Below are 19750 nucleotides of genomic sequence, written 5' to 3'. Positions count from 1 at the left end.
GGAGTACATAAAACTCAGAGCCTACCTTTCCCATAATACAAACCAACAGTGTCCTTTCACTCCTCCTGTCTGGTAAATAAATGCCAAACTTTTAAGCTCCATGGTTGGTTAGGTGTTATCTGTGACTCTAAGTGTTCCACAGGTGTGCGTTCGAGCACGAATGTTTTTGTCTCCATATGTCGGCGACCCATTCATGGTGACCTGCACCTTCGACCAATGTTTGCCAGGGTTGGCCCCCTCTGCAACCCTGATGTATGAGAGGTCTGGGTAATGAATGGATGGGCACGCTCTCTCGTAAAAACAAAACAAAACAAAAAACAGTGTCTCAGCTTGAATAACTCTCTCAGAATCATCAGGGACCTTGAAAGTTGACTTTTGCCCAGAGCCTTTTTTTTATCATTATTATTATTATCCTTATTATTATTATTTTGAAAAGAGAGAAAGACACTGAGAGAAGTAGAAAAAGAGAAATGGAGATGTGACATCTCTCTCTCTCTCTTTCTCCGGCACCTTTGCTCCACTTCTTGCTGAGGCGGAGCGCGCATACACACACACACACACACTCCCACTCACGCTCTCTCACTCACACACACACACACACGGCTACTCTCTCCCCTCCTCCGTCGCTCATAAAAAGGGGATTGGAGCGCGCGGAGAACGGGAAAAGAAACAGGGAAAAGGGGAGGCACTTGACAGGATGAACAGCAGCTTTTTAAACATGGCGTCGATAGGCGACTTCGACCCGCTCAACGCGTCCATTCCTGCCACCAAAGTTGAAATCACGGTGTCCTGCAGGTAGGGGAATGTGTCCGTCTAACCTGCTTTCACCCTGACAGGGCTGCGAGGGGAGAGGGAGACACAAAAAAAAGAACAAAACAAAAAAACAAAACAACGCCGCTGCGAGCCAAACTCTGTCCAAGTTTCTGTGTGTTTTCGTTTTAGTGAAACGCGGAGTGGTTTGGAAAAATGTTACACTCAGGCGAGTAACGACACGAAACTCTGTTTACAGCACGTTACCGAGCGAGAGCACTGCTAGCTACGTTAGCCACATTTAATCAGTTTGTCACTTTTAATCCACTTTGACGCCGAAATAGTAATTATTTCTGAAAGAAAAAAAAAAAAACACAGCACATTTTTAATAATGGTGAATGATGTTAATAATGAACTAAGATTACTTTTTTATGCCGGCTTACATGCCGAGTTTGAAGTGGTTACATTTGGGGAGAAATTACTCGTGATAGATGTAAGACTGTTAGAGAACATAAACACGATGCACAAGCATCATGTAGAGATACAACAGAAAGCAATCATTTATTAGTGACTCATAATCGGTATGTGCTGTGTAAGTTGGACTTCCGCCATTGTTGAGGAGTTATTGCTGATGATGGGGACATTTTCCAGCTATGTTGTTGTTCCTCATAGTTTGTCTGTGCGGTCTTTGACAGCTTTCAGCTGTCAAAACAGCCAATCGTGTTGCTGCAACAGATGCACACAAAACGCGTGCATCTCATACCAAGGGAGTTGTGGTGTGTTTGCATGCAGAGTGTGTGCTTATTATTTGACGTGATGGAGACGGACGGGGACAAGGAAGGAGTGGATTGAAGGGGGGGGTGGTCTTCGTCTGTCATTCAGGGAGGATTTTTCCTCTCTGCATACATGGAGGAGGAGAAATGCTGATAATTTGAATTATTTCTGCCGGACTGGTGACCCACAGCCTGTAAATGCCTCACAGATCTGCCACATGTTTTGAGGGACCCCCTCCCTCCAATCAATCCAATCAAATGTGTAGCTGCAAAATAGTTCAAGTCCGTCAAGGTTTTTATTTTTAACATGATGAAGGACACCAGTGCACGTTTTTAAATGTTGTAAATGGTGTGGGGTTTTTTTTATTTTTTTATTTTGTCGTAACAGTGGAGTGGACTGTCACACCCCTGCAGCTGCGCTGTCATTGTAAAATAGGTTACAGTGTTTCTGCTTAACAGTGATATCATCTGCACTGTCACATCTCTACAGGCTTTAGGAAGCATACAGTTCGAAAACATGCAATGGGACACAGTGTATGGGTGTTCCTCTATGCTCAATTTTCAACTGGAGACCATGATGTGCAGATATGTCTGATGAGCAATTAGCATAATATTGCTGGAAACAAACAAACCAACAAAAACATTCTACGATTGAACTTTTTCTGTAACCAGAAAAACAGGCTCTGTGTCAGGCTTTGGACACTTACCTGGACAGCCAGCTGATGCCAGTTTACATTCCTGCTGCATTCCTTTTGAATGTGTCTCTGTGCTGCCAGAACAGCTGTTGTTGTGGGGTTTTTCTGATTGCAAAAATGATATTCAAATTGCTGAGTAACACAATCCTTCTTTAAATATTGTTTATTATGTCTAATGCGGTTAAACCATAAACCAATCTATCCTTTGGATTACAATTCATGCATTTCTGCAATGCAACAAGGTCCTAAATCCAATGTCAGTTTGGCATTTCAAGATAAACTTGACAATTTAATGTGATTCCACTGCTCCACTGCCCACTTTAGAGGAGTGAACGGAAACCCGTGATTTATCTTCTCAGACACTGTGGTTACGGACTCAGTACCATCTCCTTAGTAACAGAAAAATCATTTCATCTTCCAGTAGAATATATAGTTTGGTAGAGTTTGCTAATGTCTGAGTCACCCAGCTCTTCAGCCCCTGGGGGGGGATCATGTTTTGATGGCTGCCCTCCCACCTCCAACCTGAGGGGGAGTGAGAATACCATGGCTATAGCCTGCTGTACATGTGTGTGTATACGGACTTACAACACATTATTGTGGGGGCATATATCCTGTGCATTTGTATATGTTAATACTTTCTAAGTGTACAAAATGGGCAGTGCACAGTATCACCATGGTTACTGCTTCTTTATTTTAAGCAACCCCCCCACCCGTGTGTGTGTGTATGTGTTTTGTGTAGGGGGTTGTTAGAGTAAGAAAAAACTGTAGAGACCATGGCTCAAGAGTGAGCCACATGAATGAGTGACATTTTGAATGACAATATATTCATTGTGACTGAAATGATGGTTGTAGATATTCAAAATCGATCTTAAGAAGATGAAAAAAAAAACCTTACAAAGTTGTAACTACTGTCCAAAGAGTTATGTTTCAGCGCATTTAATGGAAAAGAATCTGAAAATCTGCACTGCCAAATAAATTTGGCTTATTTCCAATGCAAATCAGCATACTTGAAACACTTTTAGCTTTTTGGTTTCGGGAGAAACCCAGAACAGGCAATTTGTGACATGTATTCTGTTATCACTTTTGATCTGATATTTTTATTTATTAAGTCGCTTTTTAAGACACTGAATGATTTATCACGATGAAGTCTTGTGAAGAACATGAAAAGACTAAGAGTTCGACAGCGTTTTAGCTGATATTCTCATTCCAAATAGCTCTCATGTAATTGTTTCTTAGTCGGTGGTGACATAATTCTGCTAATGCTCTGAGGCTGTGGGAATTTGAAGTAAGAGCCTGGCTCAGACTCAGCAGTCAGCCAGATTGATGGCAGAGCAGAAGGTATCCGTTTGGATCAATAATCTACCAGCTCTGCTTACTGTGTTGTACAAAAGCACACATGCGTAAAACTATGTTCACACATACTGTACACTGTAGGGCTACATATATGAATGACTGTGCACACAAACCATCCTTCACCCACACTCTATCAGTCATATAAGAATAAATTACTCCCCGATGCACTTTAGTAATACCACCTACATGTTTGAACCGGGGGACTTTGTGCTGAATGGCCCCAGGTCCAAATATTCCATTATGGTCTTCGATCTGGCCAGGACACAGGCTGTTACCTGTTCTTTCACCCTCATATTTACACATACACACACAAAACCAGTGGATCTAATATTTCACCAAAGTGACAAGCTTTAAAAAGTTCTTCAGCGTTTTTGGAAAGTTTCTCCTTGTAACTTTGGTTTCATGTTGATTTTGTAGAAGGAAAGCGCTCCATGATGTCCAACCTGCCCTAGTGCATGATGGTTTGCTGTCATCACACACACAACCAAGCATGTGAATGTGTCGCTCTGAAGGTGTTGGTGTGTTATGTTAGGATTAATTAGTGGATTTCTTTCTTTCCTTGTCTTCATGTTTTCCCTTCCTGCATGGTAGGAAAAGCTCACAGTGGGATTTAGACAGTTTTTTACAGCGTCATTTAGATTGCTTGCCATATTTTTCTCCATCTCTGACCTTACTCTCTTTCATGTGATGCATCCCAGCACTGTCAGCAAACATCATAACTGTTGACGGTAATAAATCGCTGGCCCTTTCTTCCGTATTGCCTTCTTTCTGCTGTCAAGCTATGGGTTGAGTAGTAAAAGGGCTCTCTTTGCAGTGTTCGCTGGTGCCACAACATCTTGGTTGTAGTGGAAATGTAAATATGCTTCAGGCTGGCTGACTATAACACACACACAGATTTTGTTGTGCTTATGTGTGTATGGTATTGTAAAGGGAACCTAGACTTGAAAATAAGAGGCCTTGATTAGTCTAATTATCATATATCCAAAAATAATGCCCAGCAGTAAGTCCATGGCTGCACACATTGTTTTGCACTTATTTCAGTCTTGGCTGGTTTAAAGATATATAAAGAGGCCAAATTTGAAAATGAGGTCATATTTGTTCAGGCCCGAAGGCTGGGACACGTGGCTGCTGTGATCTTAATGGATTCACTCAAAAATTGTGTCATCAAATCAGCTTCAAACCCCAAACAGTCCTGCGGCTTTAGGTATATTTTGTCATCCTAAATATGAGTTCAGATACCCATTATGTAAAATTTGTTTAGGCCAGTATTTTGTAGAAACGTCAAGTTTTCCCCAAACTGATTGGCTAGTATATTTTTTTTGTTGATGTGCTCAGTATTTTTGAAGGTAATCCATAGTTTTCCAGCAAATGTTTCATATAGGGTCCGCACCAGTTTTGAACCTTTACCATGTACCTATTACTTAAGCGCTGCCTCAGGAAACCACAGGTAAGAACTTGCTCTCCAGTGTTACCTGAAATCTAAACTCCCACTGAAACTTCATCACTGCACAGTAGATGAAGGCAGCTGAGTGTTTGAATCATCTGGCAGCAGGCAGACCAGGTAATCATATGCTTGTCATGTTGTTCAAGAAGTTGATTGTGCTCTGTTCCTGAGACTTCTGTCTAATTTCAAACAGGCTCATTTGGCACTCGGTTGTCAGTATGTGCTGGCTGGCACATAGCAACAGTAAAACGGCCAAACGCTCCCAGTGAAACAAATCATAGCGTGATGAAGATCTAGTGTCTTCTATCCCTCCTATGTTTCTTCTTCTTGTCTCAGCACTATTGTTGGTGGCGTTACTTTAATACACACATACAAAAACAATAGTAATGTAGTCGGCATGCAAAAATGGCTTTTGAAAGTCCAGCTAGTTTCAAAGCCTGTCATATAATCGCTGAACATATTTGTCAATGTATAAGGCCAGAGCAGCAGGTGTGAACAACTGACCATTAAGATAAGCTTGTTCTACTCACCATAGTGGACTGCTTGACTTTGTGATGTCTGACCAGAGATGGTCATGTTAATCTACACAACCAGCAGCACGCTCCATTTTAAGGACTTTATGTTTGAGCTAGTTGAATATATGTGCGTGTTTAGTATTTCTGCATGTATGTGAGTGTTTTCTTGACAAGTGTTTTGCCCATTTCAGTGTTTGTTTTGAGGTTGATTGTTGCTTTGAGTTACAGTTGTTCCATACGGTTTCCTTTTCTGGCAGTTTGAATTTTGTAAACAACAAGAAAAGAACAACATTCACTTGGGGATATATTAAAACATTTTGCATAACTATTGACCAAGAGGAATGTTTATGTATGCAAACCAAGATTATGACTGGAGGTGAGAACCAGTCTGCTTTTGACGGGTGTGTAAATTGACTAGAGGTTAAAATTAAAGCTATAAATTTAAGTGATTGTGTCACCGTAAAAGAGATGTTGAATTATGAATGCAGAATGTACCAAAATATCACACTGTGATATATTATGTGTTACACTGTGTTATATTATGGCAAATATTGTGGCAGATATTGCATTTGTAAAACTGTTGAAGTTGTAATTGTTACATTTCGCTTTAACTGAAAAAAATTATGGGATTCTTGTTGGGTCTTGTACTGAATAAATAGTAATCCCTTAAATCTAGATAATATAATTTGCTGGCTGGGTTCTCTCTTAAGAATCTCAAGGCTGTAACACATTTGACCTCTATAAACAAAAAATAAAATACACTTGGCTGTACTGTGATTTTAATAAATTCCACTGCCCTGTGTTGAATGTTCTTAGATACCCCTGGAAAAAGGATCTGAAATCCTCTTAGATACTGCTTTTGTCGGGGTCAGTGGAGTGTGATAATCAAACCAAAGCCATTAAAACTATTACCAGAGCCACTCTTGTGTAGCTGGAAGTCACTCAGATGAGGAGGCCAACTAAACCTTTGCAAGATCATGAAAAGATTTACAGCAGCTTTCCTCTGCACTCCTATATGCCATCGATTCTCCACAAATTAAGAAAAACCAAGTAACTACTATGATTTATAGTCTGCTCCTGGACTTTGAAGCATTTGTACGTGCATTGATGTTACTCGCCAAAAAACGCAAACTCATGAAAATCAGTCAGCCTTAAAAAATACTGACAAACTTCAAGATTGCAAAACCTCCAATATGAAGCCAGTGATTTTGGTTCAATCTCAGCATGGGAAGCAGATAGCAAAAAGATACTTAAGGTTTTTGGGCCACAGCCAAGAAAAGGATAAAAAGTAGGTTGGATAAATGTAGGTTGTGTAAGGCTGGATCTTAGAAAAACAGACACGGACTTTGGGCTATTAAAATGAAAAGCATGACATTTTGAATCTTATTTGGACTCTCTCACATCGCTTTAATTTTCTAAGCACACTAAGAAATAATTCCTAAAATAAAGTTATACATAAATATTCAGATTGTGATGTTTATAACTGTTTTACTGACAGTGATTCCCTCAAATTTGTATCATTCATTGTCGACTACATGAGTGACTGCTGGCAGCCAAGTATTTCGTGTCAAGGCATCTTTAAGTGATAAAGTAAAGCTGATGCTGTTTTCACCCAGAAAAGGTCACTTTTAAACCCCTAGCAGGTCTCTTGCTCTGGATTGGATCCAGTGCCCCCTGTGGACTTCACACCATTGATCGTACTGATTCACATTTTAAATCTCACTATTGATATTTCTCTCTGTCGCTGAAACAGAAAATCTTTCATCACACAGCCTTATATTTTGCTCTGCTTGAACCACTTACCCTGCAACTCCGCCCTTTAACATCACAACTCATGACCAAGCCGCTATCTATTTTCAGGGTATTCACTCCCACTCTGTCTGTGAGAAGTGATTGCGTTGACCTCTTTGGCCATGAAGAGCTCACATAATGGTTCTCTTATTGAAGACATGGCTGACAGCCATCACTTTGAAGGGAAGACAGGGTTGCCTGCTGTGCACCAGTTCAATGGCAGGCAAAAGAACAATCGGTATGTGCTAGTATGCGTGACTACACTACGGCTGATAACTTTTTCTCTGTTTACATGTGGTTCTAAGCAGCAGGTAGTGTAAATGATTTTGGATGACAACGCAGTGGTGCTGGCAATCAGTGAGACAAAGCTATATTGGAGAAAAAAAAAAAAACTTTCTGAGCTGCCACAAATAGAAGCTATTTGCTTCCACTACCCATGCTACTGAGTGTGGTGTTGGAGTGTGGCTCTATGCGTCTCTTAGTTGTCTGTCACATCTAAGTTTTTATGTATGTGTAAGAGGCCACTGTCTTAATCTGTAATCAGTCTTGGTTTTCTAGTCAGGTCAGTAAAAAAATATGCACTTTGAGGAAATTACTATCGACCTCCCTCCCTCTGTTTTTTGCTCACTGCAGTTGGTTTTTCTACTTAAGTCACAAGACAGTACATATCACAGCCTGTATGTATCTGTATTTAATTGCGCACGTGCGCGCGCACATAAACCACACGCTCATACAATGCCTCTGTCCATACATTAGGCTGTATAAATGCGGGGAGAAATGGATTGACGAAGAGGGATAGCAAGTCATTGCCAAAGGCCAAGGGCTATGCACACAAATACACACACAAATCATTTGTGTACCTACTGCTACTCTAATGCTGTGTGATTATTACTAAATAGCGGGGAACTGGATATACCCTTTGCCCTTACTCTCAAGGACAGACAACAGTCATGTAATTTTAAAATGCAGGTGATAAAACATGGGCTCAAGGATGCACATGCACATATACAAATTATGACAAATATTATAATCAACTCAAAGGCACGATAACCTGAATTTATAAGTGGTGTAATGGTACGTGCATTTTTCCCGAACCGTTCAGTACAGTGCCTTACGAATGCACTGTATTCGTACTGAAAATATTACCATGCTAAAGCAGGGCAGAACTGCTTGCCATTCCACCACACCTTGTTTCTTCCGGGTGACAGCCCACTCCCTCAAAGCCCTGTATGATGTTGTCGTCACGCAAACCTTGCAACATTGTTTAGCATGTAGTACAGACCAGTGTCACTGAGCTGACTGTGAAGTTGAAAAAACTTACAGTATTTTGTACATGCTGCATTTTAATAGATTTTTATTTTATTACTTATTTTTATTTTTCCACTTAGAGTCAGGTATGTTTTTATTTAAAAAGAACCACCCTTTGTTCAGGGAATTGAGTTATGTTTAATGTGTTCAATTAGATTTTAAAAAAGGAAAAGATCACATTTGGTTATTTTGGTGTTGTTTTTGTTTTTTTTTTTTGTTTTGTTTTTCTGTTCTGTTTCTTTCTGCCTTTTTGCACTGGATTCACATCCACATTAGGTGAGTACCAGCATGGCAGGGTAGATGCAGACATCATGCGTTTCATGTCTTGCCCCTGAACACTGGGATGCTGGTATTTCGCATGAAATCACATGCAGTGGGGATAATTTGCTGGCCTGTTTGGTTCAATGTGAATGTGCAAAAGCAGCCTAATGAGGAATCTCTGTGTAAAAGAAGCTCTGGATGGATTGTTGTAACATTGTATTTGTTCTGCAGACACCGCTCAGAATTTCATAACTGTAATGAGTATTACAGGTATTTATTTTTTTGTATAAGAATGAACAAGGAACAAGACCTGTTGAACTCTGGGCCAAACAGTCTTTAAAAGCTCTGCACAATGAACGATAATAGAACGTGCTGAAGCCAACTACAAAGATATACAGTGGGGCACCCTGGTGAGCAGTTTAACTGAAGCATTGTATATGGGCTAACCTGCACACACACATGTAGAATACATACGCTGTATCTGCACGTGCATTATAAAGCATTTAAACACCTGTGTATGCACTCACACTCTGATATTTGTACTGTGCCGCCCATCAGTAAAACAGCTAACATTTTCAGCACAAGACACACTGACACACACACTTAAAATACAGTCACATTTGATTCTCTGACGTTTCATTTTCATACTGATGTTGATTACATCCTGTGGGACACAAAGCCATAATAAAGCAGATCAAAACATCTCCTATAAATTCTACCCAACCAATTATTTTTTTTTTTTTGACATTTTGGATTTGCTATCTACTTGAATTTTCTGTATCAGTTTTTTTCCTTGTCACAAAAGGAAGGCACCCAACTCTCAGATTGTCTATGCAATGCAGATTAAGACTATTTGACAATTAAGATTGCTCGTCATACAATAAGTCAACCTTGCACATTTACAGGCATGGATGCTGCCTCCTTCTTTGTCTGTCTGTCGCTCTCTCGTGTAGAAGCCCCTGGCCTCACACAGCATATTTCAGCATGTCTCTCATGTGCTCAATCACACGCTCAGCTGCCTGCTGAGTACATTATACAAAGGGCATGGCACACATACAACACAATATATATATTCTATAAGGGGTTTTCAGAGAGAAAGAGAAATACCTTCTTCTTTCTTCTTCCCCCTCCTTCTCTGTCGTTTTCTCACTGTTGCCTCATCACAACCATAACACAAAAAAAAAAAAAAAACGTGCACTTACACTCTCACTCTCTGTCAGTCTGTAACATAGTTATTCACAGAGACAGACATGTGCAGACACGATCTCACCACTCATACACGCCCGCAAACATCTGAGCATGTCCCATTTATCATTTTGATACTGTAATATGATTATGAATACACACAGAAAGTGAAAGTAAGATTTTCTTATCATCTGTATGTAAAGTGAGCAGACTAGGCTTTTGTCGGCACCAAGCTCTTACAGTCATATGTAAGCTAGTGGCATGTGTTGATGGAAACTAGGCGAGTTGGACTAAACTGCACTGAAAGCGGTGACACAGGCAATTAAGGTAAAATGCCACTGGCACAGATGTGTGACTGGGTGTTGTCCATGACTGATGTGTATTTTTCTGTACGTGTCTGTGTGTAAATGGATAGCGACATGGCATATTTTATCATGTGTGTGAGTGTGTATTTGCCGAGATGTTCTCTTGGCTCTTCCAGCACTTGTCAAGAAGAATTAGGGCAGCCCTTTCAGAGAAGGAGAGAGAGCGTGAGTACAAGCTGCTGATGCTCCTCTTCGATGTTTGTATGTGTGTGTACATGTGCATGTGTGTGCGAGAGAGGTTTGGAGAGTTGAGGGGCTGAGTGTGCAAGCATGTGCTTGTCTTCATGCTCTGAACAAAACTGGGTTGATCGGTAAAAATGCAGAGGGGGAAAAAAACAAACACAAAAGAGAAGCCGGTACCTGTAGCATTGTGCTCAGCGACCTGTTGAGAACACGTGAGCATGCCCAGTTGTCTCTTGTGGCACGTTTCCAAGAATATTCCTTGTCTGTTGCTAAGCATGGACCCACACACATACACTCAGTGACTCCTGCAGTTGTTTCTCTGATGCCAAGAAGCGAATGGAAGGCCAAGAGAATCGCACCTCAATTTAAATGTAAATGCACACAGGTGTTTGAACTGAACGTGTGTCAACATGTGTAAGATGTGAGATAAAGACGATTTTCAGGGTCTATTTTATCAGCGTTGGACACTTTAGTGAGAAGATGAAAACATCCCTGCAATCTCTCAATTCTAAACCCTTCACACCAGTCTAGTTCATGTAGTTTCTGATATGCCGTTTGCAGTCTTTAAACAGCGTATTTGGCAACTGTCAACCCTTAATGCCTTATTAAATAGTGATTTGGATGTTATATTTTGGGTTAGAACTGCCAGGGACCCACATCATCAATGCTCCAGTCGGCTTTTAGAGGCTTTCATTCTTTTAAGTTCATTGTGGTTGGCAAGTCTAGACGTTTTTTAAAGGCAAAGAAAATGGCAGAGCCAGAAATTCCTTTTAATCTTATACTTATTTTGAAATGAAACAATTCTGGGAATTTCCCGTAAACTTCAGGGACAGTCAAGGGTACAGAGCAACAGCTGTTAAACATTAGCTTCTGATTTGTAAGAAGAGGAGGGAGAAGAGTAGCTGGAGAAAAAAGTGAGTTTTTGCTAGTTCAAACAGGAAGTTGTGGAATTAATCCATAGTCTCTGGTATTCCTCCTGTTTACTCTTGACCCACCTCTGCTGCGGCTTTGATAGGACCTACCTCCACATGCAATATTGATGTGTCAGGATTCTGTAGGGTTGAGCAGCAGGCCAGTGTGATCAGATTTATCCATAAATCAACCACAATAGCAGCAGTGTAAAATTGCAAAAAGCATATAGGTCGGATATGTTGAAAAACGTAGTGACTTCAATTTAAATCCTCAACGATTGTCTGTGCAGTTAAAACCCAGTGTATTTTCATTTTGCTGAAAAGTCAAGGTGATCCAGGTTCTTCTATGAGGTTCTGTTCTTTCATTAGATGCACACACACACACACACACACACACACACACACACACACACACACACACACACACACACACACGCACACAGTTCTGGCAAATTCACTCTCTGGCCACATTATAATGTTCACAGTCTACTATATCATACAGATTATTTTCTACTGCAAAGGCTTTTAACCTTTTAAGATATTAACTTATCTTTCTATTGATGCTGCATCCCTTATATTTATAACAACCATAGCAGGGCTGCTTGCATACAACCCTGTATCAAGGCAGGTTAATTTCATAAATCAACATCAACCACTTGCAAAAGTACATTGCATAAGGAATTACATCTCTGAATTGGTCTTTGTTCTTCTGTGCTCTCCTGATACTTTCAGTTACACATGGACTCAACCTCAAATTAGTCATCACAGCAGAAATAGACTCTGTCTCTGTGTGTCTTTATTCAGTTAATGTATCTGAGGTTTATTAGATCTGGAATATTGGGCTAATGCATATCATGAAGTAATACCGCCTGGATAGTTTGTATTGATTGTGTGTGTGTGTGTGTGTGTGTAACGTGATGCAGTGGAACATAATTGGACCATACACAGATTACTCCATGTGGTTATGTGTCTATCTACATATGTGTGTAACTGTATCTAGTTCAGCAAGATCCTTTAGACTTTATAGAGTCTATTCGGGTCATGGTCACACAGAGAGAGAGAGAGAGAGGGAGAGAGAGACACACACAGACAGGGAGGGAGGAAAAGTAAAACTAAGGACAAACCTGGAATTAATGCTTTAGGCTCTAAGTGAGAAAACCCCTTTTCCCATGAGATGAGGACAGAGTGAGAGAAGAGTGGGCAGAATTTAGAAATAAAAAAAGGAATATGATGAAATAATCATGTTACAGAAGTGCAGAATTATTCAAGGCACCAGAGAAGCAGAAGAAATGTGATGAGAAGACACAACACAGCATGCATTCAGCCCAAGAGCTGCAAGTTCCAGATCTGAAAGAACATTAGGAGAAAAATCAGTGACTGAACCAAAAAATAACTTTTGTTTATAACAATACCACATGGATGAAAACTTGCTATTAAAGATGGTTATTAGTTAACGGCATGAAAAAAAAAACAAAACATTATAGGGAAATCCCTTTTGAGAGGAACTGTTAACAATTTCAATATTAACGAAGTGTACATTGCTCTTCTGTAAGTCACAATGAAGACAGCAGGAAGTCAGTGATTCAACGTTAATGATAATGATCTGAAAAGCAGCTGATCACAACAGCTATAAAACAAGCGCCTGAATAAAGAGGACATTATCACTCTCTGAAGCACAGTATGAAATCATATAAAAAATAAAACAGCTGTATTGAAAAAAAGTCAGTCATGTAAATAGAAACACTCAAGTCTGCACCTTAATTGAAATGTAATTAACTCCAACCATCCATTCATTATCTTTTTATTGTTTATCCATGCCAGGAACCTGGAACGCTTAAAGTACCAATTGACTGAATATACTTAGTTTCTATCTTTAATAAAGGTAATTAACTAATTAAAACTGATTGACAATGAATGGGAAAAAAAAACTATCAAGAACGTTCCTCTAATAACCTTATGACAGCTAATACTATAACGCGTCTCAAAGTTTTGACCTAGAAAAGCACTAGCTTGAGCCTAAGCCCCCGTATTTTTGACCTCTATGCTGTCTTTGGTTTTTGATCCCTTTTGCCTGCTCACTCCTCCTTTTCTCTGCGTCTGAACTCCAAAACTGAACAACAGAGACAGGGCAGCACAAGAAGCTCATTGTTGTAGGTAGCTTGGCATGGTTAATTAGACTGGCTGCCGGTTGTCATCTATCTGCAGCTCCTTTTACTGCCTTACCTCACTGTTTGTTTCATTTAACCTGATTCTCTCCTCTCCTTTCCTCTCTTCTCCTCCAGTGGGCTAAAAACCCAATTTATTTCTCTAGTGCACAGTAGGGTTGTGAGGGTCTCAGCGGGGTTTGGCTGTTGTGTCGCCAAGGTAACACCCTGTCAGGGACATGACCTCTCAAGCTAGTCCATAAGGCATAGTAGATGTTTTCATAAAGGTAAAAATAGGAGAAGGGAGAAGTGAAAAGAGAGGAAAGGAAAACAGGGAAGGGAAGAACGGTAAGCAGGAAATGATTAGCGTGAAGGAACTGAGGAGAGCAGAAGAGCTAAATAGTTCAGGAAGAGAAGAAAGGAGGGGCTGGGCAAATCTAGAGAGGACTGGAAGACTACGGAAAGCAGTGGAAAGGTGAGCATCACAAATACCAATGCACTTACGGCATCCCTGTTTGGTGAGTCGGCTGGAAAAACAGCACACACACACAGATACAGCCACTGTCACTAATGTCAGTCAAGTGACCTCAATCGGCTGTCAGTTGTTGCCATGGTGACCGTTCTCATGCTGCTGTTGGTGCTTGGCTCTCCTTGTTGGGCGAAAGCACAGAGGTGTGTCTTCAGTGTGTGTGTATGGGAGAGAAAGAGCAAGAGCCACCTCTGACCTCCGCCGTGAAGCGCCAACAGTTGTTCGCATAATTAGGGAGTTGTCATATCATTTGGAGAAGCTGCCTGACCTTCTGTCAGTCTGTGTCTTTATAAAACTCTTCTGTGTGGCCTCTGTCTCGATGTGTAATGTTTTTCTTTTATTAACTCTGTCTGAAGAATCTATGTGTTCATATATTGTGTGTTTGTGCGCGCGCTTCCAGCCCTTCTGGTATCAGATTTCACGCCCTCTAGCTGTGATTGATAGCTGTCAAAGGTGATGAGCCAGACACAGAGCCATGGTGGTCCAGATTCTCTCCAGGGAGGAGGGAGCCTGCGCTTACAGCAGTCAGAGATCTGCACTGTCAGATCTCCACACGACTTTGTGCATTGATGATGCTTGCAGTGACATTTGTCGGTGTATATGTTGATTAGATGAGGGAGCTGTACTTTAAAGCTGTGTAACTGAGGAATGCTATTGTTATTCCTCATAACATCTTTCTTATATGCAGGGTGGCAACAATGATTTTTTTTTGAAAGCAGAAATTTATCTCAATATCCAACTCATCTCTACTGTTAATGAAGGTTCCTCTTTCAATCTGAAATTTGTCAAATAGAGTCAACTTGTTCCACGTTTAGAAAGCTCTGATTCAAGAAATACTGCCTTGATCATTTTTTGTTATTGAATGATTTAAATTACAGGAGCAATTGTTTCAGGCTTTGTTTACAGTATGCTCCCGTGTGTTTCCACTTCCTTGCTGTCAGAGTGTCTTTGTGCTATGTGACATTTCTCGCCAGCACTTTGTTCTCTATCTTATGTTTTGATCCTTATAGTGTTTTAGACTTCTTTGGGGGGATTTGGCCTCAGCCCGCCTCTTTGTACTTTCTTTGACTGCTTGAACCTTTTTATCTTAGTTTTTTTGGTCTAAGCAATGTCTCTTATCTTTTTCATCTCCTCCTGCGTTGTGCTCTGCGGTGTGTTTCCTGAGAACTGTGACAAGTGGGCTTCAGTTAGAAGATAGAAAAACCAAAACAAAGAAAGTGATTTAGTAGCAAGTGATTCAGAGGGAGACGATGCACTGAGGAGTTTCGTGTGAATGAACACATGCGCACCACAAAGAGGGTGAGGCAGCCAAAATGCCAAAGGTGGTGTTTTTCCAAGAAAGGATGTCTGCATCAGCATCAAAAGCTGAAAGCCTAAGGGACAAGCATTGATGAAATCAATATTTTGAGACCACCAACAGGAAGCTCACTTTGTAATTCCAGTCTGTCTTTTTCTGTTAATAGATCTAATGTGCTGTCCAATATTTTCATGAGGGGAAAAGGTTAAGGTTTCCCATGATAGCAGAAGACGATAATGCATTTGGGAAATTTGCTGCTAAAAAAAAAAACCCCACAATCTTAGTTTGGCACCTTTCTTCCTCTGTAGAGCTCTTGGTGGCTGGGATGGCAGCTTTTAGCTCTTCAGGGTGAAAAGAAGGAATGGACCAAGGGAAAAGAGAGAGAGAGAGAGAGAGAGAGAGAGAGAGAGAGAGCTATGACTCATTCACATTATCATCTGAAGTGGAAATCCTGAAAACGTGCCTTACTCACACACACACAAACACACACCAATACATGCAGGGGGAGCCCAGGAGCCCATTTGGAGTACTACCATGTGTAATGTGCAGTGAGCAGCAGCCAGTCACAGACTGTGGAGTGTCAAATTGTCTGTCAAAGGGAGAAGGTGTCTTCTGGCTTGTTTCCCTAAGTACTACACAGAGCTGGAATTAATTTCCAACCAAATGGTGGCACATGGCAGCTGGACTGTTAGTATTTTCTGCTATGTAGGTGTGATCATCTTGTGTCCAAGTTCATTCATTGACGCATTGACAAGAGTGGTCTGCTGATTTGAGACTACAGTACCTTCCTCTGCTCAAGCTGGTGTGCTAACATTTTTATTTAATATTGTTTATTTTGGTTCAAATTTTCATGATGTTTATTGGAAGCAATATAAAGCAAGCCTAGAAGAAACATGTTATATCCAAATTTTTTCAAATGTATATAATTGAAGGATAATGCTTGTCTCATATTCAACATAAAATAGTGCGTTTTAGTTCCTCCATGTCTTCTTCCTGACTCCCCAAAACCCATTCATTTATAACTGGAGCCCAAAAACTGGTCGTAAGTATGAATTAAAATTTCTATCTAGACTCACAACATTTCTGGCTACACCACAAATGGTCAAAGTGCAAAACTGATGACTCATTCTGTCTCAAGCCAACCGGTTCCAATCTGCTATCTATTTGCTTCTCTTCCACTTCCTGTCCCATCTAAACAGTATTTCAATGCAACCAAAATGTACATGTTTTTTTCAGTTTTTTTGTTTTCAGGCTGTTAACAGCATGGGCTTCACAGTTGGAAAGAAATCCAGCCTTGTTTCTGAGGCGTTTTTGACGAAAACGTGGTTTCATCACTGTTTTCTTTCTTCCTGGAATGACAGCTTTTAGCACAATAATCCATTCTGGCATAATTATGTTACATTCACTGCAAACCCTTTTGACTTTATCACACATTGTCTCGATAGATGTAGTATGTGTCAGCTGAAAAACAACAACCAATATTGATGACCTTTCAGCCATCTGTGAAGGCAATAAAAATGACAAATCAGCAGAGGAACGTTTTTCAGAAATAATTTTTCAGGAGTTATACATGCTTTTCTCCCAAGCATGTAAACAGGATTATAACTTTGGCCACCCTTAGCTGGATTATCCCATTTATCCATTAGTGCAGAGAACGGACACGACAACAGGCAAACAGACACACCTTTAAACAAATGCCTGACTTGTGTGTGCTTTTGAATTCTTGGCGTAAGTGCAAAGACCAAGGTTAGTCAAGTGGAATAAAAGCATCAAAGCTTGTTGACAGGGAAACAACTGCTTTGAGTAATTACGAGTAAGATATGTTGCAATTTATAACTGGACAAATGAGTGAATTGACAGATAAGAGTGCAAACGAGCAGGAATACCTGAGGTGTGTTTTTTTTTTTTTTTTTTTTTTTTGTTTATTGAAACCAGAGGTGTTTTTGCTTTGAGAACAAACGCAGAAGTGTGAGCTTGAGAGAGAAATGCCAAGTGTGGTGTCGATGAGTTCACACAACAAAAAGAGTGAGATATGTACAGGAATAGGAGTAATAGAGGCAACTGAAAGTTAGCTGGAAAAAAAAAAAGACACCAAACAAATTACTGCTCCAGTTACAGAGGCTGTTACTGAGAACCAGCTTGGAGCCTGGATACTCTCCAGCAGCTGATAGTTTTCAGGGCTTTATCTGACAGCCTTTCAAACTCTCTCACAATCCAGGGATTGAAAGGATGGCTGAAAGTATTATCCACATTTTGATGCCTTTTTCGGAAGCAAGAAAAAGTCAAGGCACATTAAATGGATAAAGGGAAGTGGATTTGGGGGGCAGATTGGAAGTCTTATCCAGGCTTTGAATGATTTAACCTCACTTGACAAGTTAGTGAACCCTCTCCTCTCCTCTCCACACCATTTGCTCCAATCACCATCATTCGTCTCATTATTCACAAATCAGAATTAACAATAAGGTCTAATGCCATTTCCACATCAGCTCATTTAATTCTTCCCATCTCACCTCCTTTTTCTTTTTGAGGAACATAAATTCTTCAGGATTTTATTAATGTCCATCTCTTGATGAATTTCAATGGTTGGCTGAGACAGAGGAATACTCACCAGTCTTAGAGAACTAGTGTTTGTGTAGCATGAAAAGAGAAGCTATAAAAGCCTTTATTCCTGTAAATAAGAGTGTGAATTGAACTTGTTTACTGTGGAGATGACTCTATACTGTTTGCATAGGTTCTTGTTGGTTCTCTGACAAGCAATGACCTGTCTGTGTAAAATATTTTCAGGGTAGACAACACCAGCCATGCACAGGCTTCATTTTCATGGCTAATGGTCTTTTTGATCCAGTATTTTATTTTTTCTATTTTCACACCACAGGGATACTGTAAACAGAGTGTGATGGTAATTTGCTGACTCATGGCCAATGGACAATATAAATAGTCCTTTTGTTTAAAAGCTTTGTTTGCCACATTTAGAAGACAAATCATTTTCAATAAGGGAACTATGTTTCTAACTGTACTCATCCTTTGTGTCTCCACAGAAACTTGCTGGACAGGGACACCTTCTCTAAGTCTGATCCAAGTAAGAACCACCATTTGTGTGTGAATGTGACCCATGGTGAACGTGTTTGTGTTTGTGTCTGTGTCTGATTGTTAATTGAGCTCTTGGCTCCTCATTATTTCTGAGCTTCCGCATGGGGAAAGCAGCAATCAGGGGAGCTTGACTACAGCATGAAATGAATGTCAGTTTAATAAAGTAAAATTCATAAAAGGAAAAAGTAATTACAGTTAGAAATGAAAGGATAGATAAAGAAAAATTAGGCCTTAAAGAAAGTCTTTTCTTCAGCTGTATGTAGTCGTGAGTCACTCCTGTTGTGTGAGCTTGGCTTGAGGCCGGATTGACTAATGCATATGAGAACAACTGAGAAACCTTTCCCTATAGACTGAGCCATAGAATGGGCGTCGGCCCTCATCTTCCACCCCCACAGCTGAAATCATTATAATGCCATTGTTAGTGCCAGAGCAGTGAGTTTAAGGATTATTTTGACATTTCGTATAGTGTGGTTACCAGTTCTTTTTTTTTTTCCACAGAGTTAGAGAAATGTGATCTTTTGTTTGTCAGAGCTCTCAGCTCAGACTTATCTAATGTGAGATGTTACTTATTTTAGACCTGAAAACTCCACTTAAACTAACCGAGGGTATTTTCTAGTTGATTATCCTCTTATTTTCCTAATTTCATGCACAAAGATTTGAAATGGGGAAATTGGCTGTCCAGCAGGGATATAATCCATTTCCAGTTCACTGATCAATGCATTACATCTCAGTCATTAAATTTCCTGAGTAAAAATGTAAATATTGGGGTTTAACAGAAGGTTATGTGACACAGCACATTTGGCAACAGTGTGTTTAGACTAATTTAGAAATGGTGGATGTCAGAGTGAACACGAGTATATGTGCATTACAAGTAGAATTAGGATTTAAGATCATTCTTATCAGACACTTTATTTGTCAACATGAGCTGTGTCTCTATTATGACAGGATTATGATATCAGTTCTTTTGGTGTGCTATCCTTACTCAACAATACACACGTGTGCACGCACATGCACGCACACACAAAATACACTCTGTCTTTGCAAAAATATTATGTCAGCACAGCAGTGTGGAATAAAAATGATTCAACCTGGTCAAGATGAAAGTGGTGAACACGTTGATGAGGATGACAGTAATTGTGAGAAGGAGTAGTAGGGG

At 40.2% G+C, this 19750-nt stretch overlaps 1 protein-coding gene across 1 annotated transcript in view; it reads left to right on the top strand.

The window, feature by feature from the left end:
- Positions 1-600: 600 nt before the first annotated feature.
- The window catches only part of LOC115036635 (copine-8), a 58266-nt gene continuing 39116 nt past the window's right edge, over positions 601-19750 (top strand). The window contains exons 1-2 of the mRNA XM_029494886.1: positions 601-795; positions 18543-18583. Of these exons, the coding sequence (XP_029350746.1) occupies positions 698-795; positions 18543-18583 (139 nt within the window). The 5' untranslated portion in view covers positions 601-697. The remainder of the gene's footprint in view (positions 796-18542; positions 18584-19750) is intronic.

The sequence above is a fragment of the Echeneis naucrates genome, chromosome 23, assembly GCF_900963305.1.
Source record: "Echeneis naucrates chromosome 23, fEcheNa1.1, whole genome shotgun sequence".
NCBI lineage: Eukaryota > Metazoa > Chordata > Actinopteri > Carangiformes > Echeneidae > Echeneis > Echeneis naucrates.
This window is presented reverse-complemented; position numbering and strand designations above follow the sequence as displayed.